This window comes from Gopherus flavomarginatus, chromosome 9 (assembly GCF_025201925.1).
Source record: "Gopherus flavomarginatus isolate rGopFla2 chromosome 9, rGopFla2.mat.asm, whole genome shotgun sequence".
In the NCBI taxonomy this organism is placed as follows: Eukaryota; Metazoa; Chordata; order Testudines; family Testudinidae; genus Gopherus; species Gopherus flavomarginatus.
Window position 1 is genome coordinate 65,348,703 of NC_066625.1, and position 27,878 is coordinate 65,376,580.

A 27,878-nucleotide genomic window follows, 5' to 3' on the forward strand; every position below is an offset into this window, starting at 1 on the left:
ACCCTAACGGCTCAAAAAACAGAAGGCAAATACAAAGAATCCCCCCACTCATTATTTTAAATTCTCATGATTTCTAAGCCACTCATTCTGGGGTGGGGAGTGACTCGTGGTTTTTGAGAGCTTGGGGCTGGCGATGCTGGAGTACCTTTCAGGATACTAATGATTTCCGTAAGCTAATACAGTTTCTTTAGGAGAATGCGACTCTACCATTGTGGCCTAGAAGCTCCCAAACCTCAGAGGCCCCGGAGATGCCCAGGGAGCCCAGGGCTGGCTGATCAGAGGCTCTGCACAGTGGTTCCTGGGCCTCAGGGGCTGCCCATGACAGCAGCCTGGGCGCCAAGCAGGGAGCCTTGCAGAGCACATACCACAGCCCCCAGCGGTCTCCTCTGACAAGCTCTCGCGGCTGCAGCCGGAGACAACGAGAGCCTCCTCGGTCCTGCCCATGGCCAGCGCCACCTTCACCTCCTCCCCACAGAGCACCCCCAGCCCCCAGGCGGAGACCAGAACCCCTCGGACACGCCCCCCGGCGCCGGGCGGGCAGGCTGTGCTGCGACGGAGCGAGGCTCCAGGTAAGCCTCGGAGAACAGGAGACAGCCGAGCAACGCGCATGCCCGCTTCAGTGCTGCCGCCATCCGGGTACTGACGAAGGGAGGGAGCAAGCGGCTGAGGGGGTTTCATTGTGCGTGCAGCTGCCGCGCTCACTCGCCCTAAAATGGCCGCCGCTGCCGCCGTCTCCTCTCCCGCCGCTGCCCCGTCCGTGGGGCCAGCCCAGATGGAGAGCAAGAAGATCACCGACTTGCGGGTCATCGATCTCAAGTCGGAGCTGAAGCGGCGCAACCTGGACATCACCGGGGTGAAGACTGTGCTCATCTCCCGGCTCAAGCAGGTGAGAGGCCGGTGTAGGCCGCGCGGCCAGGCCGGGCCAGGCCAGGCCGTACTTTACTCTCTGGATTTCGGGAGCCTGCCGGGCGGCCCGGCTCTGAGCTCCGGCGGCGGGCGAACCGCTGCTGGGCGGCCCGGCTCTGAGCTCCGGCGGCGAGTGAACCGCTGCTGTTCACGGCGCTGCCCGCGAAGGGGCCTCTCCGCCCACGAGGGCGGCGGCGGCCGCGCACTCCCTGAGGGGCTCATCTGGCCGCGCGGCCTGGGAGTCCGCCGCACGAGTGTTTTAAATGCTTGCGGTTGGGGATGGAGGCTGGGCGTGGTGTCCGGGCCGCAGGTGCCCTGGGCTGGTGCCATCGGCCTGGCCTGAGCAGAAATCTGCATTTGGACATCGCCACAGCCTTTTTCATCTGCCAGCTCCCTTCCGAGGTAGGGGTAGCGGCTCCTGGGAGCCCCGTACTGCGGGATTGAGCCCAGCACACACAGGCAGGCGCCTCTCTGGCGCTGGGCTCCCCCTGTAAAACAGCCTGGCCCGAGCCCCGGTTTTGCCATTGCTCAGAGTTGGCATAGATGGGTGACGCTATTTGCGTTGCTTTGTAAGCTCGGTGGTTCTGTTGCCCTGGCACCCTTCTCTGTTGGGTCTGTACAGGGCTGTTTACAGCAGAAGGCCGTCTGCTTTCTTCTTCCTTCTGACATCCACTGAGCATCTCAAGGTATGGCTGCCACGAAATGACGTGTGGCGAGTTGCCGGGCCTGTGTAAATGCAGGAATGCTCTTGTAAGAGTATTTTCCTAGGGCTTTGACCTGGCCTAAGTGTTGTTGTCTTTACATTTAAATTGCCCTGTACCATTCCGTTTTGTGTGAGTAGTATGTTGATGTGTTACATTTTGTAAAAATGTTACACTTATCACTTAGGCTGCTGCCTTTACCTAGATTATTTTCCTCTTCTCCTCAAGTCTTAAACGTACTATCTAATCTGAATCCTGTAAGAAATACTTTGTATCTAGGAAGAACAAGTAATTAGGGTTTTTGTATGTAAATTATCAACTTCTAGTTAAAATTCATAAAACAATATTTATTATGTCTTATTTAGGCTATTGAAGAAGAAGGAGGAGATCCAGATAACATTGAAATAACTGTTTCAGCTGATACACCTATCAAGAAGCCAACAAAAGGCAAAGGTTAAAAGCCATTAATGCAAATTATACTGTGAAAAATCTATTTACTTAAGGTTTTTAAAAGTTTAATTGTCAAATTAAAAATAAGTCTTCACCTGTTGTGAATACTGAGAAATAGTGCTTGTGGATATCTGCCCAAATTATGAGGCGTTGTCTTTGATACAACTTTGCCCACTTGTCTATAAATTTAGTCAAATAGGGTCTCTCTCCCCCCTCCTCACAACCCCCCCACCCCCACAGAAAACAAACTTGAGGACTGTGTGTGGTACTGATTACTCTCACATATTTACAGGTATCAGCTACTTACTGTGTTTTTTCTGGAAATGCTCAGCCTTTATTTAAGATTGTCTTCCAACTTGAGAAAAGAAATAGTGTCATGTGATGGTGGTGATTGTACACCAAAAATAATAGTGGCCAGTCTAAAACTGAATTGCATGTCAATCTTACACTGAAATATTCTTGCATAAAGAATTTTTGAATAAGTCTTATCTGTACTGCTTGGGATAAATGAAAAAAGAAACATAGACTAGTGACTTGGTTTTGCTTCTAATAATTTCACTTTCTCATGTGAAATTACTGCATTGTTAAGGAGGAAACAAAATTGTATAGAAGCTTGAAAATTTAGAAACCTTTCTGCTGATCTTGTTACCCAGGTTGTATATTTAGCAAAAAGTAAACTGAGACCTGAGTTGTTACTCCTGCAGTTACCATTGGTATTTACCTCCTTTCTTCCTCAGCCCTCTAAATCATGAATGATATACACATCACTATATTGAATTAGCCTCTGACAAGGTCCTTCTTGGATAGTCTAGATCTCCACCCTATTGCCCTGCCTTCTGAGACTATTACTGTGTGGGGCAAGTCTTTGAAAGCTGCTAATTAAGTTGTGGCTTCCAGCTTTTCTATAGAGTTAAATTTTGGGTTTACTCACAGAATATGAACCCTTTTTGAAAAAGATGCCATCTGTCTTAAGACAAGTTCTCGCTTTCTCCTCTCACCCACTTAAAAAAAAAAAACAACTTATGGACATTGATTATAATGGGATACTTACTTGATTCACATACGTTTCTGTTAACAAGGGTCCTTTGATAGAACCTGAATATAATTCACACTTCATATTTAAATTTTATAAAATTACAAACACACTGCTAGGCTGACTGCGTGGAAGAATTATACTCTTAACCATATTCGGATATGTTCATCTTCTAAAGTGAAAATCCTGGAGAAATGTATTCATTTGTCAATATGATTTGTCATATTTTCCCAGTCTTGGTTTTTCAGAAATGGTAAGACCGTTTCTTCCACATTGAGAACAAAGTGTTTAGCAACCAGATATTACTTTGTTAGGATTATATGCATTCATTTAACCTCATGATGTTGGTCTCCCCTCCTGCTTGTTTCTCTCTTCCACTGTAGAGATTTAACATTTCTGCTAAAATGCTATTATTTTAATCTCTTATAAACCTAACAGCTTCCTCCAGTTAGAAAGACTAGCACTTGAAAAATACATTGATCAGCTTGTTCCAGGAAGTTTTCCCTGGTAAGCAGGGGAATTTAAGCCATTGATTTCCTCCAGAAACTGAGCTTTCTTTTAAGACTTAACCTATGTCTACACTACAGGTTATGTCGGCATAACTTATGTCATTCAGGCATCTGAATAAACCACCCCCAAGCAACATAAATTACAGCGACATGGGAGCCGGTGTGGACAGCGCTATGGATGGCATTCTCCCATCAGCATAGAGCGTCTTCACCAGACGTGCGGCTGCGCCACTGTATGTGTAGGCAAGCCCTAAGACTCTAGCCATTCTGGTTTAAAAAACAGTCCTCCAATGTGAATAGATACAGTTTTCCCTCCCTGATGGCCTTTGCTAACAAACTGCTATAGTGATCTTTCTGCTGCCTATAGCTTTCTCCAAGCAGCTGTAGGGTGAAGCTATTAAGTATCTATCAGGCTTTATTGATGCTATTCACAACGTTATGGTAAGGACAATTTTACTGCTCCCTGATCTTGATACAGCTACTACTGGGGGGGGTGGGAAGCTATGAACAGCAGGGGCTGCCACTGAAGTTGTAAGGAAAGTAGTAGATCCATTAGAAAGAGACTGGGGGAAGGATAAGATAGAAGAGAGCCTTCTTTGGAACATCTGTGAAAGGAGAGACCAAAGCTTTTTCCATTCAAGTAGCATCTTCAAACCTTTCAGACAGCAAATCAGTAGATGCTTTCAAAATTAAAAAAATCTAATAGGTGTCTACGGTTTCAGGCCAAGATAAAACTGAGTGCTAAATAGAACTTGCTTGAGTAACTTCTGTTGTGCCTCTTCACTCCTGAATTTAATAGCTAATTCCTCTTGTGTGCAGGCACATGTGTTTTTGTTTTTGAAAATGATCTTGCTTCTTTAACCTCCTGTTCAGTGCTGAATGCTGTCACCAAAATGTTGTTCTGGCCACATGTGAAGATCCTAGTAACTGAGATGTCTAGGTCAGATGTAGTAGCTCACCTACAAGGAATTATGTAATATTTTCTGTGAAACGTTATTAGGTGTGAACATTCTCCTGGAGCATTTGCAACCCAAATGCTGTAGCTTTGTGCTAATGCTGGGGAACTTGAGATTGAAACATTTTGTCTATAGCATAAAATAAAACATGATGAATGAGAAGTAAACATTAAAACAAGTTTTAATACCAAGATGCTAATGCAAACAAGGACGCTAGTTTGTTAAACTATGTTTAAGCAAGACCCATTGGTCTCGCATGACAAACTTCCTTTGTCTAATTTCAGGCCATAATTCCAATTTAAAGGCAGTGTGTTGGTGGAAGTAACATGCATCTGCCTGTAGCTATCTGACCCTGTTACTACCTGAAAGTAAAGGAACCAAATTCAATCCAACCCCATTGTATCACTAAAAGATGTATATGTACTAGCACATGCTATAGTACTGTTGTCATCTTATTCCTCCACACTACTTAGCCTTCATGGCCCTAAATTTTATAGTGTCCCCCGAATGTCAGTTTTACAAAAATAATAAAATACTTAAAAGATGAGGCAGATCTCCACCCTCCCCCAAAAAACCCATAGTTTTCTTGACAATTAATGACATCCAACAACACAGAATTGTGTAATCAAAATTTTATTCCATAATCTTTTGTCAAACATGCTACTTGTCATCAGTACAAAAACTGTACACAATACTGCTGTGCAATAAAACCATAATATCTTATCCAAGAGAGATAGTGACATTTGAAGTGACTTACACAGTCATACCACTTGTTCCATCACATTTCTTGGTATAAACTCTGCAGTCTGTATTCACATTTCCCTGCCACTACTCCCTGGTTACCTATATCTTTATCTGATAGTTTTCAATAGGCATCTGGCTCTCCATAGGAAAAACTGATTACTCATCTGTTTTATACTAGATAATCTTCCACCACCATTTAACTCAGTTTCCTTTGGAACACTCCTAAATGCCTCAGTCTATTTGTGTGATCTTAGCTCTGTCCCCCATTTTTATTATTGGGCACTGTCCTGCAGTATTCACTCACCATGGATGGTGCTTCTTCCAGGGCTGAGGCTTCCCTTTGCGGTCTCTCAACCCATTGTCGTCGTCCTCACTGTGTGGGCCCACTCTTGTTCCAGAGCTGCATCTTCCTCTTCATGATTTGGCCCTCCAGTCATGTCACTGTATGATTTCTTCTTCTGGGGTATAGAAGAAGAAATCGGCAACACTGGTGTTTCAACAGGTGTTTGTTGGATGACTTGGAAGTAGGAACTTTTCTATATGTTGCCACCTTGCTTTGCTTCATAGGCACTACCAGGTATTCTCTAACGACCGTAACATATGTGCCTTTTAGCCCCAGGTATTCGTCCCTTAGATGATGCTGATCTTGCATAACAATTGTTCTCTCACTGAAAAATGCTTTCTGGGGGTCTGACCTTAGCGGTGTGGGCACACTATACAACGCTGTCCTTGCTCACCTGTGGATGGACCAGAGGTAATCTAGTTCATTTACATTAGCACCACTGATTATTATGGAACACTTCAGTCTCTGAAGGCCTTTTTTTGTCAAAACATATTGTCAATATTAGAGGCATGTTGCATTAACAGAGAACTATCTGCATCAGCACCTTTAAGTAGTAATTGCACTAAAATAAGTTGTATTGATACGTTTTTGAGAGAATAAGGGCATCATAGTTTTGCTTGAAGATGAAGACTGTCTTTTCTCATGCTTCGAACACTCGTGTAACATCAAGGAATAAATGTGGGCTTGCTTTTATTGCAGTGTATTAAGGTGGATTGCAAGTATTTGATCATCATGGAGAGACTTGGAATAACAGCAAGTGTCCTCCCATCTGGTCTAGGCTATACCAAAAAAGAAAAAAATCATTCTGATGCTCCCATTTATTTGGCTTCTGATGAGGACACTTTCAGAAATCTGGCTTTCAAGAAGGATGCCTTTGAGTGCCATAATGTCTGAGGACTTTCATGTGGGGGGGGAGGGGGAGGAAGGGTACCTCTTCTCCCCCCTGCCTCCCAATGCTTCTAGTTAATTTTTCCTCCACAAGGCAAGCAGATGAATTTTAGAAACACCCTTTGAAGAGTCTAGAGACTGACAGCTAAATTAAATAGGCCTTTGCTGGACACCTGTAGCATCAAGAACACTTGCCTCATGAGCATAGTGTGCATGTTTATCTGGATACAGGTGCAGGAGAAGTTCAAGGATCGAAGGTAGAACATGGAGAAGTCCCGTGAAGGCCAACAAGGCATTCAATTAGATGACTGATTTTTTGTTTTTGTTATGTTTTAAAGAAGCAAATTGTGATGCCGAAAGGACAAGTACAGAAGACACTGTTCAATAATACTGCTTTTAGTTACATTTCATTCTTCATTTATCATTTGTTTATGTGAACTATAAGATTGTTGGAACATACATGAATATAGCTGCTACTGGAGTGATACAAATTGCCCAAGTTTAAAAAAAAAAGTACGATTCTAAACCAGTCTAGATTAGACTCATGTTTCCAAGAGCTGAGGATTCCATGGAGTCGAATGGATCTTTCTGTTGTGAAGTCACTCCCCACCTAAAGAAGACTAGCTTCTTAAAACATGCCTTTTGATTATAATTTTTTCTTTGCCACTTGTACCTTGCTAATTTCATGGTATTGCACTTTAAATATAAAGGAGCAATGCTAAACATGGCAAAAGGATGCCTTTTTAATTCAAATCTGAATTGATCTAAAAATGCATTTATAAAAACTAGTTTGGGCATTTATCTGTATCTTACTCATGTAACTAATGAGAGAGAACAGTCAATGTCTGCCCTGTTTGGTCAGGAGGTTTGCAAGTTTTGAAGTACTGTTTAGAACTTGCCTCTTAGATTTAAAAAAAAAAAAAAAAAGAAAAGTTGTTGATCTTTCTTCAAGAGACAAACATGCTTATTACATCAGAAGTGGATGTGGGGCTGTTTGTGCTAAGGAGTGATGAACTTTAATTGTCTAGATATATGGTCCATTCACTGGAAGAAAGGGTATGGTGAAAAATTGAAGAACAAATCATTAATGTGTCAAATATACTAAGTAGCAAAAAGCCTTCTTTGGGGAAGTTCAGTGATCCTAATTGCCCACGTCATCCCAGTTGCATCTGGTCATGGATTCCAGCAGCAACCCAGTTCTACCAATTCTGATCAGAATGTGCACTTTTATCTTTTCTAAAAGGTTACTCACAGGCTGATTCTTGGGATTAAGTTTTTCAGTGTCTTTTATTCTTGGAATTATTTGAAGTGCACAATATCTGGCTTACTCATCTAGAAAGGATAAGTGGGCTCCAATGGAGTTCTCAGTCACTTTATCCACTCTCTTACCCCCCCCCCCCAAAAAAAAAAACAAACAAGCAAAACAAAACAAAACATACACAATGCTAGATTTGTGACAGTTGTCTCTGAGAGGGAGATATTCATTGCCAGGTCTTAAGTCTAAAGTTTAGCACCTAGAGTTGGTTGCTCACTACAATTAATGCTACTTCACTGTTATCAGAATTACTACATAACATTTTTTTTTTTTAAATTTAAGAATTGAGTCTGAAGAACGAGTAAATTCTAAAGGGGAGGGATCAGAATTGAAAAAGTATCATCTTGTTAGGTGGGTCTTGATGACTGTGCGCTATTAAATGATTACATACCAACTTGATTTCATTACCCTTGAGTTTCATCTCAAAATATAATGTTCTTTGGGAATTATACCATGGTGAGTGATTCAGTTGAGCTGTAGTATTATGCAGAACAGTTAATTGAACCCTACTTCTCCCACATCATAAAGCACATGAAGTCAAGTCTTACAATAGGAGTTGCTCTGAACTGAAGTTATTAGTGTATCCTGTCTTTTTAGGTAAAAAACAGGAAACTGATGAACTAAGTGGTGATGCTTCAGTGGAAGATGATTCCTTTGTCAAGGTAATAACTAAATTTATTTGAGAACTTATATACTGAACTGTTCCAGTCAGGTAAATGAAGCAAAGTTTTAGCTGAAAAGTTCCATTTGACACAAGTTAACTTAGATGGAGATCTAAATCCTTGTTCATGCTGTGTTTACACTACTACAAGATATTTGATCATCTCTTATTACACACACATTCAATTATATGGCTTGATTTATCTTGATGCATAACTTTCTGCATGTGAGCATACTGTGTGCTTCAAAATAAATGGGAACTCTAGGAATGACAACAGTAAACAATGTTGAAAATGTAGCTATCTGATATTCTTTTGAAGAAACAATGGCTTTGTTCTACTGGAAGGAAATGCCTCAAGTTATACCATATGTTCTTCTGATTGAAAGGAAAGTGAGTTGGAGGTTCAAGATGCAAGCGATCAAGATGGAAATGATGAACTGAAGGACTTTGAAGAAGCTGGTGAAAATGAAGAAGAGAACTCACATTCTAAAGAACTGCGTCCTTCAGAAAAGAAGAAATATTCTGATTCAAAACAGAGAAAGACAACAGAAGATGCAGAGAAGGATTTTGAAAGCCAGGTACCTTGCCACGCTTATTAAAATCTGTAGGAACTTTCATTGGAAAAACACATTTCTGTTTAGTCTGTCAAACTCTTCGGGAAGCTAAAGGTTGTCTCTTTCAGTCTGTGTTATTCAGCTCACTAAAAGAGGTAGTACTTACTTCAAACTCCCTTGCTCCTCTTAATCTGTTTTAGGAGTACAGAGCTGAATCTCCTGACACTCTAGATGCTTTTTAAATATCATTATTACTAGCTTGTTTAGCAAGCCCCTTATCTATGTTTTCAACTTAGGAAAATGATCTTCAGGACACAGAAGATGATACATTTCCAACTGCCCATGTAAGTTCCAAACAGTCTTGTTAAATTTATGATTAGGAAATTGAAGCAAAGCCTGGCTTAAAGTGACCTTCTTTCTCAGTTAAGTTATTAGGCTTGAACCTTTAAGCTTCTGATGGTATAATACAGATGTTTGCAAATGACTGCAATGCAAGATTTGCTCACTGTATTATGGATGGGCGTGGACTTTGAGAGATCTTCTCAAAGTGACTATACTTGGCTCTTGTGGGGGCATTATACACACATTTAGCTAATCGACCTGAAAATACTTTGAGATACCTCTTTAGCGAAACTTGAGAACTAATATGTAGCATCTCTAACACAAGGTATACAAAACCCTCCTCTCTTTCATTTCAGAACTTCATTTCCGAAGTTAAAATTTTAAACATGTTCTGGAGATGAAGGTTCAGATACCTTTTTTTTTTTTTTTTTTTTTTTTTTTTAAATGGTAAAATTCTTCCAGTTTTGAAATTCATACAGAGTTCCAGACACTTCTGATGAAGACATCCAGAATGTGTGAAATATATAGTGGAAACAGATCATCTTCCCCCTCTCAGTTAACCTTTGTAATGCAAAAAAGTAAACATTTGTTAAACAGAATATGTATCAGACATTTGTTTGTATATTATTCAAACTAGGGGCTCTCTCACTTCCAAGGCTAACACTAATTAATTGCCTTTGATGAAACAGTGCAACGATAACTCTAGAACACATATCAAGTAACACTTTGTTGACTACAGTAGAAGTTGGTAACATGTTGCCACCAGTTGTAAATTCCCTTTAATGGAAAAGGGAACTTTTATAGAAAGGGAACTGTTCTTAAGTGGAAAACAAAGATGTTACTGAATGCTGTGGTATGAATTCTAACTGGCTGCAAAAGATGGTATAAACAATTTGTACCATCAACTTCTAATTAAACTCTTTAGTTTTTGGAAACAGTTCCTTAATTCAAAAATTTGGATTACTGTGGATTTGAAATTAATAACTGTTGTGCTTAAACTCTTGTAGCAAACAGATACTTAAACTTTATTTCCCCCTGTCTTGCAGAATGGTGAAGAGGAAGAAAATGAAAAAGGTACGTTTTGAAGTTTAGTAGAGTTGAGAGGTTTAAAAAACACCTTAAACTGGTAGATTAAAAGTGAAACTTGCTTAATATTTAGTCTAACATTAGGTTTGTCTCCAGTATTAAATATTGACTGTCTCTGCATTAAGCTCACTAAGATCCATGTACTCAGTGGGTTTATTTTTCTCTTAAAAGTGGATGATAGTACATATCAGTTACTGTGGTGGATGTATGCTTATTATTAATTAAACAAAAACAAACCAAATATGCAAGCACTTCTGTTTCTATGGTGCAGTAAATCTTGATGCACAAATTGAAGACTTTCACTGCAGTAACTGGTAGATGTGTAACTGAATGAGACAGTACATTACTATACTGAACTTAGAAAACTCTACCAATTATGGACCATCATCTACTTGACTTTTCACATACTGTCATCCACGTGCTGCCAAGTTGTGCTTAGGATGGTAAAGGAAGCTTTCAGAAACATGGAGTCTCAACAGCGGCTTTTTAAAAAAGCCATTCTACTTAACTAACACTACAGAAGCAATGTGACACATCTGACCAACCAGAGACTTTCTGGAGAGAAGACAAAGGATTCTACATATTGTGGACTAGAAAGGACATGGAGCACTTTCACTTTAAACAAGATGGACAGTATTGAAGTTACTGAATAAACCTACAGACTCACTGTTTACGAGGGACCCTATCGCTGAAGCATTTGTTTTCTGTGAATGCAAGAATATTGTTGGAGATACTACTTATGGGACTGAGAATGAATACTGAAAATCTGCAAAGTGGATGAAGATTGAAAACCAGTTTTCTACGAACTTTGAAGTTCACACTTCGGTTTCTGCAGCAGACTTGTTCAGCTATCTTGACTGCCAAACAACCATTCAGAAAGGAGGATCAAGACAGAACCGTGAAACTGTATTGAAGACTGACTTAGACTCTCCCAACTGTAACTCTTAAGGATTTTAGAAGGTTAAAAGTCTTACAACAGGGAAGTTTTTCAAACATTGATTAAATCAAACTGCAAGCATCTGAAGAAAGCCTTTCTTTATGGCATATTGACACCTAAAGTGGAAAATGGATACTGGCTATGAAAAACTGGTATCTGCAGGATGGAACCATTTTCTAACCCCTGCTGTTTGTTGGTATTTGTTTTTTAGAAAATGTATTTTGTCATGGCGAATAAGTGATCCTGGGTGAAGGATTTATTTACATGTTAATACACCTTGTTTTTTCCCCCCTAACCTTCCATCAGTGCTAATAACTGGCTTTGTATTTTCTAGGTCCTATTCTAGCTTATGCATATGAAATTGTTTAAACTTCTTGTTTTGCCATATTTATTCCTGTTAAATCCTCTTAGATAAAGCAGGTTCTGGTGATGGTATACAAGAAGTATCTAAACCTCTGCCTTCAGAAGAAAGCCTAGCTGAGGCTGATCATTCGGCTCATGAAGAGATGGAAGCTAACACATCTATGAAAGAAGCTGAGGATGATAACATATCGGTTACAATCCAGGCTGAAGATGCCATCACTCTGGATTTTGATGGTGATGACCTCCTAGAAACAGGTAAAAATGTGAAAATTACAGATTCTGAAGCAAGTAAGGCAAAAGATGGGCAGGATACCATTGCACAGAGCCTGGAGAAGGAAAGAAAGGATTATGAGATGACTGAGAACCATAAAGATGGTAAGAAGGAAGACTGCGTGAAGGGTGATCCTGTCAAGAAGGAAGCCAGAGAAGGTTCAAAGAAAGCAGAATCTGGAGACAAAGAAAAGGACACTTTGAAGAAAGGTCCCTCGTCTACTGGGGCCTCTGGTCAAGCAAAGAGGTTTGTCTTTCTATGTCCGTTCTTTACGATACTGAGTACCAGCATTCAGTAAGATCACTCTACATTAAGGGGGTAGCAGCAAGCATCTTATAATTAATATCTTATGCTCCTGCCTATAGATTTTTTTTTGACCGCCATAAGTTACTTTTTAAAAATTCAAGATCTTCGTATAGACACTATGTCCTACTGATTGCATTGTCGAATTGTCAGCAATTTTTTTTTTTTTCAAATTGACAAGTTTAAGTATCCTTGTGGTGATGGTAATGAACAGCTATCAGTTCTAAGAACACAAAATGAAGTCAAGTCCCCGTCCTGAAATCTGGAGAAGATTGCCATATATCCACTGAATAGAATTGTCAGAAAAATCTAGATCTTCAGGCATCTTGGGGAAATCAGTGCAAGAATCCATAAGGGAATCATTTTGTACAAATATAACCCAGTCCACGGCCCTTTTTGAAATGTTAACTTGGCTGTTAGTAGTAGTGTATAAAATGTGATGTCTAAAATTCTGTATTTTCAATTTTCTTCTGATGATTTGCTTCTCCAGCTCTGCTAAGGAATCCAAAGAAAGCAAAACAACATCAAAGGATGATAAAGGTAACCTACCTCCTACTATAACACTTAGTTTTATATTGCTATATCTTGTGATTTCACCACAGAATAGTGTAAAATTGTATCCATAGTAATTGGATAGCCACCTTTTACTTTATGCGATACTTGGGAATCAATCTAGGAAGTGACCAAAAGCTAAATTACTGCAGAACATCTCTTAACCTGTTATATCTTTCTTACCATGGACTAAAATAGCTTAGAGAATTGGTTCAATTTTTGACTGAAGTCAGTAGTGGTAGGAGTACACTAGGCCTCAGTTTTCCTGTGTTTTTTTATACTTCAAGCTCCTTTCAAGTTAGTTAGCCCTAATCAAATAAGTGAAAACACATCAGTGTACTTCAGATCAATCATGAGCAGAAGGACAGCTCCATTTCTGGTTCTTGTGACTTTATTTTGAAGAATAAGTATTTTAGATACAGAACCTAAAGTTAGTCACAGCTGTGTCCGTTGATGTATAATACTCTGATATTTTCTTCTAAAATTCATGTACCGTAGAACCTCAGCGTTATAACCTCAGGAATACAGGTTGGTTGTAACTGAAATGTTCATAATGCTGAACAAAACGTTATGGTTATTTCGAAAGTTCACAACTGAACATTGATTTAATACAGCGTTGAAACTTGACTGTGCAGAAGAAAACTGTTGCTTTTAACCATCTTAATTTAAATGAAACAAGCATAAAAACTGTTTCCTTATCAAATATTTTTAAACTTTCACTGTTTGTTTGTTTGTTTGTTTGTTTGTTTGTTTGTTTGTTTGTTTGTTTGTTTGTTTGTTTGTTTGTTTGTTTGTTTGTTTGTTTGTTTGTTTGTTTGTTTGTTTGTTTGTTTGTTTGTTTGTTTGTTTGTTTGTTTGTTTGTTTGTTTGTTTGTTTGTTTGTTTGTTTGTTTGTTTGTTTGTTTTTGGTAGTTGACATTTAACACAGTACTGTAGTACATTTGCTTTTTTGTTTTGTCTGTCTGGTTGCGAACTTCTGATTCCAAGTGAAGTGTGTGGTCGACCACTTAGTTTGTAACTCTGAGGTTCTACTGTATATAGAAATTGTCTTGGCATTGCATTGCTACCCTTTTTAAAAAAATGAAAGCTGTCAACTGAGTAGCTGTACCAGGAGCAATGCCAGTTACAGGCATTTGTTTACTATATAGTTAGCAGTCTTAACTCCTTTTAGCTGTTGGTCTGTCAAGAAATTCCATTTGCTTTTACTGTATCTGATGTTACAACAAGAATTACATAAATAGTAGTTGGTGAGCATAGTAAGGTAACTGCTCTCCAAGTCTAAAAGGCCATAAACACTGGGAAGAACCACAGTGAGGGTCCATAGCAAAGTCCTTAAATTGTCATGCATAGAATTATTGTCCTCATCACAAAACATTTTATTTGGAACTAAACAGAATGCTATCCAGCAAATGGAATTTGCCTTCTGAAAAACACTTTACATGTTGAATGTGAAATTTAACTCCCCCTCATAGTATTGTAGATACATGTTCATTATGTTCTTTTTGTATGTTTAACTTCATGCATAACTTCAAATAACATTTTAATAACTAGGATACAGCAACTCCATTTTGTTACAACTAAAGCATCAGATGACAACTAAAAGATTTTCACAGAGGTATCTTAAAACATGTGGACACTTACAGTTTGCTGGATTTGCAGTACACTGTAAAAAAAAGTCTGTGCATTAGGTATTCATAAAATTCCCCATCTAAGATTTTTAAATACGTACACTTAAGCATTACAGTCAATTACTTAGTTCAGATTTTTCCCTTTTGTTGTTACTTAGGCTCAGTACAGAATAAGTAGTCTTTTTTCCAGATGACATAGGAAAAGATTAAGGACCTTCAGATAGGATGGCGACAAGTCAGTTTTTAGAATAAATAGTTTGTAGGGTTCCAATTTTGGTACTGTTGGCATTGCCTATATGTATGTCTAGGATCCTGTTTCAGTAATAAATGCATTTGAGTACAAACAATTGCAAGGTAATATATCTAGGTATGACCTGCAGTCTTTGTTCCTTGAAAAACAGTGATTCTGAAAAAGATTTAGCTGTTATAGTGGATAAACAACTGTACACAAGCTCCCAGTGTGATGCTCTGGCAAAAATGGCTAATGTGATCATTAGATGTATAAATGGGAGTAGTGAGGAGGTAGGGGATCTTGCCTCTCACTAAGCCATTGGTGACTACTGGAATACTGCATCCAGTTTTACTGTCAACATTTTAAAAGATGTTGAAAAATTGGAGAGGGGTCCAAAAAAGAGCCACAAAAATTATATGAAGTTTGTGAGAAAATGTTTTACAGTGGAAGACACAGAGCTCAGTCTTCTTTTTTAAGAAGCTAAAGGATTGAGGTGACTTTGCAGTGCTGTACAAGTATCTTCATGAAAAAACAATACCAGGCACTAAAGGAGTCATTAATCTAGCGGAGAAATGCATAACAAGAACCTAGTGGCTGGAAATTAAACCCAGACAAAGTCAAATTTTTAACAGGGTGATTGATTAGCCACTAGACCAAACTACCAAGGGAAGTGATGGGTTCTTGATCTGTCTTCAGAAAAAGACTGGATGCCTTTCTGGAAGATATCTTTTAGTCACACTAGTTATTAGGCTAAATACAGGGGTAACTGGATGGATGAAATTCTATGGTATGTATTATACAGGAGGTCAGACTATATATGAATTAATGGTACCTTTTCTCAAAGTATGAATTGAGGTAATAATGACTTATTTAATGATCTGGTAACATTAGACCACATCTTAGTAACTTCAAGTTTTCTTTGTGAAACTTGTTCCAGGAAGTGCAAGCAGTGTTAGTGGTAGCAGTGGAAGTTCAACTAGAAACTTATGGGTTAGTGGACTCTCTTCCAACACGAAAGCTGCTGACTTGAAAAATCTCTTTGGCAAATATGGAAAGGTATTTCTTTGTGTTCAGTATTTTGATTGAAAGAACTAAACTGACAAATGTTATGTTTTAACATGAGCTGATCTAAGACCATATCTCACTGACCAATAGAAAACCTAAATTGCATAACGGTAACATCAGGAGCTGCCATCAAAATAAGTGTGTGTCTATGCAGGAGTATTTTGGCAGTGAAGGATGAGGTTTTTGTTGGAGTAACTTCTGTGACAGATGAGGGGAGGTAGGGATATTGAGTTACTACCTACATACCAACTGAGTTCTCATTTCTCCTTCTCAAAACCTGCAAGGGTCAGTCTCTGTCCAATGCATATGCCATAGTCTGGAGTGGTCAAATGGAAAGGTTTTGTAGCACAGCCTAAAATGACATCTTCCTGTTGGGATTAAGGAGGAGTTGGACTGCAGAAGTCGTCACTTTCTCATAGCCAGAGTTTAATTCTTTTTGATGCAAAAGTCTTTGTTTCCTCTGAATAGTAATTAGAATAGCACAAAAGGTTGTGGCCTTTTTTGTTCTGAGTGGCTTATTTGTCTGTTTTAAAACTTGTTCCCAGTTGACTTTGAAGCTAAATGAAGAAGCCTCTCAGATTGAAATAAGGATCCACGCAATCTTTTGCATCTTAAAATAACACCTTAATATAAATATACAGCTCTGTTAGACAGTTGCTAACCTCATTTTACAGTTTTGGGTTGGGGAGACCTGCAAAAGTCATGACAGTGGTCTAGGTATTAACTGTTAATTTGACTTAGCTTTCCGTGTTGTAACAAAACTTTTTAAATTCCATAAAACTGTTTATACAGGTTTGTTTCCTAGGCATGGTATGTAGACTTGACACCAGGACTTCATGGATTCTTCCGACATGCAGTTTGCCACAGAATCTAAATCTTCATTTAAATATTTTTATGGTCTTATAGTTGCATCTGTGTAATCTTCAGAAGCTCAGGAGTATACAGTGCATCTCAGTGAGTTATTAGAACCAGAAGCCTGTATTTATAAATTACATATGAACATTTATTCCACTGCTGGTTATTCTAACGAACACCTAACTGATATGTATATCCCACAGTCCTGAAATGCTTCCCACACCACCTCAGATGTTGACATCCTTAACTGTTCCTATTCAAGTGATGAAACCTCCAGCTCTGCCCTTTTCTCCTTCTACAGTGCAGACTTGCATTACTGTAAAATAATCTATGATCTATCAAAAACTGAATTTAAGAACAGTGTAAACAGACGTATATCAAAAGGGGCTACAGTACTGCATGTTTAAACGTTCATTTATTGAAGCTGCGGTACAAATTCCAGTCTGCTGCCTGAATGCTGCAGAAACTAAAAATGACACCCCAGCATTTATGTACTTTGTTGCAAGTTTGACCTAACTAGGAGCCAGAGGTGACACCTTGCTCAGTGCTTTCCTCTCAGCAAGAGGCATCCTGGCACACACTACTGAAATTACTTGACAGTCTGATATTGACTCTTGAAAGAGGTTCCCTCCTCCATATGTATATGTGGAGTGGATTGCTGCATGGAAGTTTGAGTGCCAGTTTAATTTGTTGGTTTCTCATTTGTCTAGCCAACAAACTTAAACAGTGTGGTAAAGTTTCAACAAAATGTTACTTTAGTGGATGAGTACTAATTTTATTCTTGTATTTCATATACACTAAGACTTTTTAGACTTTTGTGTTAGATCTACTTTTGAGCAGATACACAACTTGTCATTACTAAGCTGAGAGTTGGGTAACATATTCAAGACTTCTGAAAATTTTACCCTTAGTGAGAATTTTCACTAAGAGTAGAGATTCTTTTCCTGTCTCTACCAGCTACATTCAAAATGTTAAGCTTTATTCTTCAAATATATTACATTTTTTTAGGTCCTTAGCGCAAAGGTGGTCACAAATGCACGAAGCCCTGGAGCAAAGTGTTACGGCATTGTAACCATGTCTTCCAGTACAGAGGTGGCTAGATGTATTGCACATCTCCATCGCACAGAGCTGCATGGACAACAAATTTCTGTTGAGAAAGTAAGTTTAGTGCATACTCCTTACATAAGGATTCTTTGTATATGTGGTCGCATTCTATTAAATGTACCTTTCTAAAAATTGTAGGTAAAAGGTGATCCTTCCAAGAAAGAGCTGAAGAAAGAAATTGATGAGAAATCTGGTTCTGGTAGAAACATGGGGGATAAGAAGACTGCATCAATCGATAAAACTAGCAAGTAAGAGCTTGCTTTACATCTTTTGGTTTGATGAACTGTCTAAACAAAATGATGTGTACGGAAACTATATAGTCAAACCTTTCTTACTATCTTTGTCCTTTTTAAACAAGAACTCAGTCAGCCAAAAAAGAAGAAAAGAAATCTGACAAATCGGAGAAAAAAGAAAGTAAAGAAGCTAAGAAAACTGAAGGTAAAGATGAGAAGAATGATAATGGATCAAGTGGCCCTAATCAAGAATCCACTAAAAAAACTGAAGAAAAGAAGCGAATAAGTATGCAATATAGCTTTTTTTCCTATTGCCTCTGTTTTCATCTTTTCATTTGCTTTTACGGCACCAGATAATACCCTAGATGCCACTGCATATAAACCCTAAAACCTTGTTTCCTTAAAACCTTCAGCAAGAGGGCTGTCATCACTAAGTTAGAAAGTCATTCCAGTGCTGTCTTACAGACTACTAGATTTTTGTATGACTGTTTATTACACATATGTATTGACATACCTGTCCTATCATAGTCGTCATAATTTTTAATATTCATATTTTGCATTTCAGCAAGTAAACTTTCCAGAGCAGGCAGTTGACCATCTTAGAATGTTAAGTTATTTTCATTTGTAACTGTAGTGTTAAATCAACCACTTTAATTCATACTGTTTTAAACCCATTTTTCTTAGGTGGAAAAAGTCCAGGTCAGATGGTAGTTCTAGACCAAACGAAAGGAGATCAGGGTCACACTAGGACAGTGAGAAGGGGAAGGTTTGATAAAGTAAGTATCTCTCTAACCTTGACACACAGTCTTGTCTGTCTCACATTACTTTCTAACCACCTATCTCCAATTAATAAGCCAAGTAACTATCTGCAGATAGTTGTTAGCTTCAGAATAGTCTAAGGTGTCAATAGTGTTGTCCATGCTAACTAGTTCTTGAGGTTGTTGTCATATTGTAAACTAGCATAGTATTCAGAAATCCCCCTAGTCCCATGTGACTTTTGAAATAACTGAAATTTCTGTCTGCAGCCACTGGTGCTAAGGAACAAAGAGCGTTTCATTCAAGATAAAATGAAGTTCAGGGAGTACAGAGGTAGAAAGGATATCTTGCCTTTTGAGAAAATGAAGGAACAAAGAATGCGGGAGCACATGGTTCGATTGGAACGAATACGTCGAGCAGTTGAGCTCCGAAGGTAGTGATCAAAAATTTTTTGTTTCAGTTCAGACTATTTTAAGACTTAATTGGGTAAAATTGCTATTGGAAATCCGATTATAGGGCATTTCATCAAGCATTTTTCATGCTCAGATTTCAAATTGGTATGAAAATACTTCCGTCATATCTGAAGCCCAAATTTGGTGCAAAAAGTCAGAAATTAGTGTCCGTAAAGTAGAATAACTGGGATATGTATTTCATAACTCTGTGTTACATCAGTTCTTACGTGTGATCAGTCTATTTCTGTAAACTCTTGACATCTTTAGTCCAATTGACTGTAAAGATGTGACTAGAAATAGCTAATTCAGTAAATACACCTTAATGACAAGGAGGCATGATATGGGATTGGTATTTTTGCAGCCAGTAGGCCAGTCTGTCTCTTTGAAGCTGGATAGATACTCTGCTTTATTCTGCTCCCTCTATGTGGGTCAAGCTCGGCAAAGGGAGCAGAAGCAACCCATGAGTTACCTGTTGGCATTCCTATAGTGTGGGGATTTCCAGCAGGTGTAGCGATGATATAGCAGGCTGCTACATCTCCCCCTCTGCAGCCTAGTGCGGCGGGGGAGGGGGAGAAGGAGAAGGGAAGGAGTGGGGCCATGCTGCACACTTGTGGCCTAGCTATAGCCAGCTGTTGTGAGAATTGGGAGAGCTGTAATTAGCTCCCTGATGATGATTCTCTAGTTCTGCTGGAACTGCCACAAGCTGTGTACAGCAAAGAATCTAACTCCCACCTTTTATATTTTTGCTGTGCTGTCAGCCTGGCAAAGTCAAAATGCAGACAGTAGCAGCAGAGAGGTGCCAATTAAAAAAAAAAACAACTAACACCTACTCCCCATTCTATCGACACTGAATCTACGTGCACCTCAGATGACCTCTTAAATAAATGGACTTTGTAGCATGCTGTTCAGATTACCCACTTCGAGCTGTTTGGGACAAAGGAGGAAGTGAATTCCAAAAAAAAAAAAAAAAAGGGCCCTGCCAGCAGCCATGTCTTTCAGTTTGAACGCTTGCTGACTACAGCTGTGGCAGTATTGCACAGGAGAAACCAGTCTCAAACAACCACAATAAGCCATAATTTTTAAATTAATGTTGTAGACGAAGAGAACTTGCTGAGAGAGAGCGTCGTGAGAGAGAACGCATTCGTATCATACGTGAACGTGAGGAACGTGAGCGCTTGCAGAGGGAAAGAGAACGATTGGAGATTGAACGACAAAAACTGGAGAGGGAAAGAATGGAACGAGAGCGCTTGGAAAGAGAACGGATTCGTATTGAACAGGTACAGGCCAGTATGCACAAAGTGCAGTATTACGTCAAGTTACAATACTGTATTTAATCCTTTCCATTTTATTTGCTGTGATTCTCTTAAGTAGAAAATATAACTTGTAAACAGTGAGCTTTCCCTCTGGCTGTTCAGTAGCTTATACGGAGAGTTGTCTAGATCTCAGTGGAAGTCCACAACCAAGAGACTAAAGGATTCTGTTGGCCACATAAATCTAACTTAAATCTGCAAATATTTCTTCTATAACTATGAATTGACTGCAGACAGAAAATGAGAGTGCCTTTCAGAGCATATTGATATTAGAAATGTTAAAACTTTCTAGTGACAAACTCTTGGCTAATGAGATGGCATACCAAAGGTCCTATCACTCTTTTTCATATAGTGAGTTATGTCTAATAGATCCCAATAGTCTAAAACTACTTCTTCTGTATTGCAAGTTTCTCCAATATTAGTACAGAAATTGAATTTGATCTGATTGTGAGTGGGGAATTAATTCTGTATTTGTAGCAACTGTTGCATATTTGCCTCTAGTACAAAGCTAATAGGTTCATTATATAGTAATCCTCCCTTATTTTTTTGGTAGGAGCGTCGCAAAGAAGCAGAGCGTATTGCTCGTGAAAGGGAGGAGCTTCGTCGACAGCAGCAGCAGCTTCGTTATGAACAGGAGAAAAGGAACTCTTTGAAACGTCCACGTGATGTAGATCACAGGTAGTGTATTTTCCAAGTTGCTAATCTGTTACTTCTGCCACCAAGTGATCTCTGTTTATCATTAAGTGGGCCCACGCAGAGAACACTTATTTGGCCAGGATCCAACACTTGCCACTGTAAACGAGTATCCAGTGCTGCTGACCTACTTGCTAAGGACTGATACAGCGCTTCTCAAACTGAGCCTTAACCCTGTTTTAATGAGTTTGCCAGGGCTGGAGTTACACTTGCTGGGGCCCAAGGCTAAAGCTTGAGCCCCGCAGCCCAGGGCTGAAGCTCAAGCCTCAGTCATGGGGCTCAGGTTACAGACCTCTTACCTGGGGCTGAAGCCCTTGGGCTTTTCTCTCCCCCGCCACCCCTCCTGGAGCAGTGGGGCTTGGCTTTGGCTCTCCCACCTGGGGTGGCGGGGCTTGGGCTGGCTCAGGCATCAGTCCCCACTCCTGGGGTTGTGTAGTAATTTTTGTTGTCAGAAGGGGGTGACAGTGTAGTGAAGTTTGAGAATCCCTGGACTAATATGCCTAAATCAATGTAACGTAACTGTGGAGAGAGACAATTCTGCACTAGGAAGGAAACATCTTCTGATAGAGCCTTCATGGCCCAACAGGAGCATAAGAGACTTGTGTGCATGCTATTTTACTGTCCAGCTACCACTTCTTGGTGTTAAAACTTCAGATCCTGTGAGCTGGATGGCTCAGTGAATCAGTAATGCAATACAGAGCCCTTGGCTTCTAGATATCTGTATCAGTTTCTTCCCAGTTGAGTGGTCAGTGACAAAAATTGCCAGCTGGCAGATGTTTGACCCATGTGACTTGAACAGGTGGCGTTCCACTAGACTACTTGTCAGATAAGAATGAAACCAGCACTATTGTTAGTATTTTCAACTGTGTGTAAGGAATCACCTAAAATCACTTTCATTGAGGTGGTCATGATTTTCCCATGGGTCAAAATACAGCTGCTGCTATCAATGGTGTACGTACTTCATGGGAAATAGGACTTCAGTTTTCAAGGCCATTAATTGCACGTTAATGAACACATGGGCTTTCTTTAGGGAGCCTGCAAATAGACTAAATCTGATCTGTTCTGTTCATAGTTCTGTGATTTTAATGTCTCCAATGACCAGGCTGACTGGGACATTCTGCATACTGTTCTTCTCCACATGTCAATGTATTTTAGCTCTTGTAATTTTGTCTGAAAGACAGAATTTACCTTTAGTTTTTCTGACGTTCACTGGTCAGAGATTCTACCCTGTGCAGAAATCAGACAGTGGGTCCTTACTGGTAGTCTTGGATGTTTGTACAGATAGTATTTTAGAACCAAGAATATTTGTCCACTTCAGACAGTCTGAGGTAAAATGGAAACTATCATGTGTTCTAGTTTTGTTTTCTTTTTTCCTAACATGACCATTAGAAAGCAGTGAACTAAGTCATACATTTATCAAATTCCTGATGAAAAATTGGAACAAATTATCAGTTCTGAGCATGGTTACACGTGTTGGAGACTTCTTGAAGACTAAATAACGGACGGACTCACTTCGAAGAAAACTTTTTTCTCTCTTCTGCACTATAGTAAAAAGACCAGAATTCAAATATTGTAGCTTGCTGTAAGATATTCATTAAAAATGTCTGTTTTTTAAAGGCGAGATGATCCCTACTGGAATGAGAATAAAAAGATGGCCTTGGATACAGATGCACGCTTTAGTCATGGTTCTGATTACAGTCGCCAGCAGAATAGGTTTAATGACTTTGACCACAGAGAGAGGGGGCGATACCCAGAGGGTTCGTCAGTGCCATCATCCTCTTTTGAAAGGTATGATTGCGGACAATAGTTACTAAGTTTTTTACTTTTAAGAGGTACTGGAGACCTGCTTGAGACTCAGAGAAGTATTTGAGATTTCTACCCTTGGGTCCCTAAGACAGATACTGGGGGAAATAGCCTTTAATAAGGCTTGATGTTTGGGTTCAGCATTTCAAAACAAAACACTGAAAAGTGTCTCTAGTATTCATAGGAGGCTAATAGAGCTACATTTTCATGGCAGTCTAGATAGCATATTGATGTAATATGTGACTAAATGGCAACATTTGCCCAAACAGACTTTTTCAAACTTTTTGGTAAAATTCATGGATTAATTTTATACTTTTTCAGTTGGATCTCTGGTTTATCCAGCCCATTTCATAATCCTGGAAAGGAGTTCTGTAACAATGTTCTGATTGTAAGAATTAAGTGTTCTGAAACCTGCTGTGAGTTGAACCTTGTAATAGTTACAATAAGTGTAGGTGTTCACTTTTTAGTAATTTCATGTACATAGCTACTAAATTGACTGAACTTGGTAAGGAAGCAACTGGTGTTCTAGCTGAAGTTAGTGGACTGGGCAAATAATGTATCCTGCCCTCCAATTTGTACAGGCGAGAACGCTTTGTAAATCAAAGTGAAGGAAAAAAGACGCGCCCAACAGCGCGAAGAGAGGAGCCTGGGTTTGAGAGGTACCCTAAGAATTTCAGTGAGTCCAGAAGAAATGAACCCCCACAACCAAGAAACGAACTTCGAGATACTGACAGACGAGAAGTGCGAGGAGACAGAGATGAGAGAAGAACAGTGATAATTCATGATAGGCCAGAAATATCACATGGTCGTCATCCAAGAGAGACTGGTTCAAATCCACCTAGACAAACTAACTGGAAGAACGAGGGAGGCATAAGCACAGACAAACGGGATGCCAGGTAATAGTCTGCTGGATATTAGACAAAGCTAGTTATTTGCTAGTGATTCCAGCACAACCAATTTATAGCATCAGTGGTAACTGTAGAATTTGCCTAAACAAACAAATGAGATAATCAGAATGGCAGTTTAAAACTTGCATTCTGTTCATGTTTGCCGTAACTTGACCGTACAGGGAATCCTTGAACTTATGATGCCCGACTTATGTTGAACGCCCCTTATGATGCTTTTCCGTTCACTGCCTGTTTTGCCCTTAGGATGCTCAGTTTGCACAAAGTTCATTTGAAATCACTTCCTGGTTGCAATATACTGATGTGGAGCTAAAAAGGGTCGCTTCTAATTGGCTTTGAGGCAGCAGCATAGTTTGTTGCTGGGTAGGGTTGCTGCTTGTGTGTGTTTGGCTGCTGGCTCTGGGCTCTGCCAGTCAAAAAGCTTGAACAGTGATTGGCTAAGGCTCAGCATGTGTGCTGTTCTCCCTGGCTTTCTGAGCTTGTGTTGCCAGCATTCTGAGTAGCATATGTGAGGTTTTGTTTGAATGCTGTTTAAAAAAAATAGTGTACAGTAAATACATTCATGTTGTAACATTAGTCATCTGTAATTCATTTAGTACAAAACTCTGGGTTATTGTGGTGAAAATAGTGTATCAAGCCTTGGTTCAAGAACCAATCCCCCTTTTATATCATTGATTCCTATGGGAAAAGCGGTTTCAACTTAGTGTTTCAACTTACAATGCAATTCTGAGGAACGAATTGTGTCTAAGTCCAAAGACTCCCTGTATTGCTTATTGTTCCTGCTTTCTGCTGTGCTCTTCTAGGGCATGCATAGTAGCAGGGTGGTAAGTAGCTCTTTGAGAGAATGATGGGGGCATCCTATTTTTATTAGCAATTTTTGAGATGAGTTAACTATTCGGACACAGTTCAGATTTATAAATTGCTTCTTAGGAAGTTACTTGTAAGTCACTATACAGAAAATTGGACTCTGTCTAGCCTAAACACAAAGTTGTTACTAGCTACTGCCTTCTGTTAGTAGAAGAAAAATTTGATTTAGGTAATTCTCTTACAGAGGAGAGAGACCAGAGAGATCAGGAAGAGAGGTGTCTGGACATGTGAGAAGTGCTGCTCCCGGTAGCCGTAGCAGCACTTCTGGTTATGGAAGCAGGGAGGGAGAACGGGGAGTCATAGGAGAAAGAGGAAGCGGAGGACAGGTAAGTTTCTTTACTGCTCTATAACTGTTTAATGTTTTCTGAAACTGTTGGAGAATGAGCTAACCCTGTGCCCATAGTATTTATAGTGCTGTGCTGTGCTAAAGGGTAATGTGTTTGGGTTTTTTTTTTTTTTTTTCATTAAATATCCAAAAAGTGAGTCACCATTACTTCTCTTGGTGATCTAGTGTGGTTCAGGTGGATCAGAAGGATGGATGTAGCTGCTATTTGAACCACTGATATCACATCCATTGGTGGGAGAGTAGTTCACTGGAATACAATGCAGCCTTCTCCCTAAGAGCTGGGCATTCTGTCTCAGATAATTATGTACCCGACTTTCTAAAGTGTTTGGTAACAACAAAAATCCCAAGAACAACTAGAGTTCTAATCTTGCCCTTGCTGGCACTGTAGTATGTAGTGACAACTGTGCTAGTATGACATTGGCTAACCAAGAAACTCTGAGACTCAATTTATTCTCTGATACCTATAGATAACATTAACTACCCTTCAAAAAAGGGAAGTATAGCTATTGATGCTCTCCAGGTGAGGAAACTGATGCAGGGTGTGAAGTTACTGGTCCACTGTCACAAAACAAATCAGTGTCAGAGCTGGGTATAGCATCCAGGTTTCTTGATTCCCAGACCATGGAACCAGGCCACTTTCCCGAAATTAAAGCTGCACAGAAACACTTTCACAGAGGAGCTCCCATATTAGCATTGTAAAAAAATGTTACTTTGAAGCAAGAGGATCAGACTCAGAAATGCCAGTTCTAATTGTTGAATTTGTAAAGTGATTTTTACCTTTAAACACTGAGTTATGATAGAATTTACCTATTTCTCAAGAACTTTGGATTCTCTCCAATATAATTGCATAAAATGTGTATTTCCTTCAAGTAACTCAATACATTGCAATTTAAGCCATGTGACCTTTCAGACTTGAAGTAAATAACTGTATATTTTGCTAGCATTATAATGAAGATAGACATGTTGTTGAACGCCATAGTCGTGAAACTGGACCAAGAAAAGAATGGCATGGACCTAGTTCTCAAGGAAGTGGGTATCATGATGCAAGGAGAATGGGAGATGGCCGTGGAAGAGGTGGCATGATGTCTCCACATACAAGGTACAAAAAACGCTCCTTTCCCCTGGTTCCCCATTGTTGAGCTCTCAAAGCTCTTCACTGCGACCATAATCATTCTGGATGAGAACCAATCAACGCCACTTAATCGGGTGAAGGGGTCGCTGCTGCACAACATGAAACTCATCTTTCCCATGAGCTGAGCTGACTTAGTCATGAATCTGGATCATTTACATAACAGTGCGGAGTATTCCTGCACTGCTACTCGCAGTTATTCAATAGCAGCACTGTTCAGCTGCATCAGTGTATTCTGCTGTAAAGTGTGTAACTTCCTCTTCCTCTTTGTCAGGAAAGCTTTCATTATGTTCTAGAACCTCAGGAGGAGAGGCTTGGTACAATTCTGTTCCACAGTTGATTACATAAGTATTTAGTATTGTTCACACACACATTTGACAGACTCATAAAACTTCCACTCAGAATATCCTGTAACACCTTTTTTTTTTTTTTTTTTTTTTTTTAAACCTTTGTTTCCAGTAACTCTTCACCAATTAATAGAGTTGTACAGATCACAGGCAGTTCCATGCAGAGGGGAAGTGGCTCAGGATTTAAGCCGTTTAAGAGTGGACCTCCACGAAGATTCTAGGATCCACAGCTGCTTGGTTTCAAGATAACTTATTGAAATCTCTTCTAAACTTTACCTGATTAGATACAAACAGGACGTCGTGTCTGGAAATCCTGTTTGGTTTTTTTTAATTTTAACATGATTACTTTTTTCCTCTCAATTTTGGAGGCATTTTTAATAGTTGCGTTGTAATTTTGGATAGTTTTTGTGTATCTTTGATAAGCATTTTCCCTGCGGCACTAGAGCTCTGCAAAACAAATTGGAACCAAAATATTTGTTACACTGTATAAATATATAAAGGAATAGTTTGCAGCTGTGTGCTAGTAGTTTAATTTACCAGCATTAGCACTGTAGTGTCACGCTTTAAAGTTAGCTACTTAGAACAGAACATACACAACAGTATCCTACATTTTGAAGGTTGTTCAGGCTATAAAACCTGCTTTCTAATTTGTAGAGAATAAGGTTGTTTTCTTGCATTTCTGGGTATTATGTAACCTATTTTTGCAGAAGGTACTGTTACATTGAGTGCATCTATGTGTATTCTTGCAAATGTATTCTTTTGAAATAAACCTTCATATTCTGTATAGTTCCTAGTAAGTTTCTGGAACTTTCAGTCTGTTGGGGCAAAAAAGAATAAAACTGACACATTTTGAACACAAGCTCTGTATTCCTGTATGGCATACAGCAGACACCATTGTGGGACAGCATGGATTTGAGTGCTGAAACTCTACAAACCACCACCTTGTAATCAAAAAGGACAGCTTGTTCAAGTCACTGACCACGGTTTCTGTAGTGCTACCAGTAGAACTCCATTCATATCTGGAGGAAAATTCTGATTTTAAGTTGAGATGTAAATCAATTAAAATGTGTTCAGATCTGATGCAAACAGTTTAAAGAGTTTCCTGAGTGTAATTTCATGAATGTGAAGGATCACGTTTTTCCTTAATGGGATGTATGATGAATCTCAACACTAGAGTCCCTGTTTTATTTTTATTCGCAGCCTCTCACTCCACACTTCAGCATGGGGCAAAAGTGAAAG

The 27,878-nt window shown here is 39.5% G+C and overlaps 1 protein-coding gene across 1 annotated transcript; it reads left to right on the forward strand.

Annotated features, from left to right (window-relative positions):
* The first annotated feature begins 590 nt into the window (after window positions 1-590).
* On the forward strand, window positions 591-27,425 carry SLTM (SAFB like transcription modulator). The gene is made up of 21 exons (XM_050967928.1): window positions 591-886; window positions 1,973-2,060; window positions 8,443-8,507; window positions 8,893-9,084; window positions 9,357-9,404; window positions 10,449-10,476; window positions 11,837-12,305; window positions 12,853-12,902; window positions 15,712-15,830; window positions 17,703-17,852; window positions 17,937-18,046; window positions 18,157-18,317; window positions 18,716-18,807; window positions 19,057-19,220; window positions 20,336-20,516; window positions 21,103-21,227; window positions 22,860-23,030; window positions 23,627-23,941; window positions 25,002-25,143; window positions 26,105-26,262; window positions 26,752-27,425. The coding sequence occupies exons 1-21, from the start codon at window positions 713-715 to the stop codon at window positions 26,858-26,860; spliced, it is 3,111 nt and encodes a 1,036-aa protein (XP_050823885.1). The 5' UTR covers window positions 591-712; the 3' UTR covers window positions 26,861-27,425.
* Window positions 27,426-27,878: the final 453 nt, after the last annotated feature.

Bases quoted from the DNA above. Each gene is read 5' to 3' on its own strand.
- SLTM (XM_050967928.1), top strand. From the start codon at position 713: ATGGCCGCCGCTGCCGCCGTCTCCTCTCCCGCCGCTGCCCCGTCCGTG. The intron at 12,306-12,852 runs GTTTGTCTTTCT...TTGCTTCTCCAG, and splicing joins GCCTCTGGTCAAGCAAAGAG to CTCTGCTAAGGAATCCAAAG. The intron at 21,228-22,859 runs GTAGTGTATTTT...TGTTTTTTAAAG, and splicing joins CCACGTGATGTAGATCACAG to GCGAGATGATCCCTACTGGA.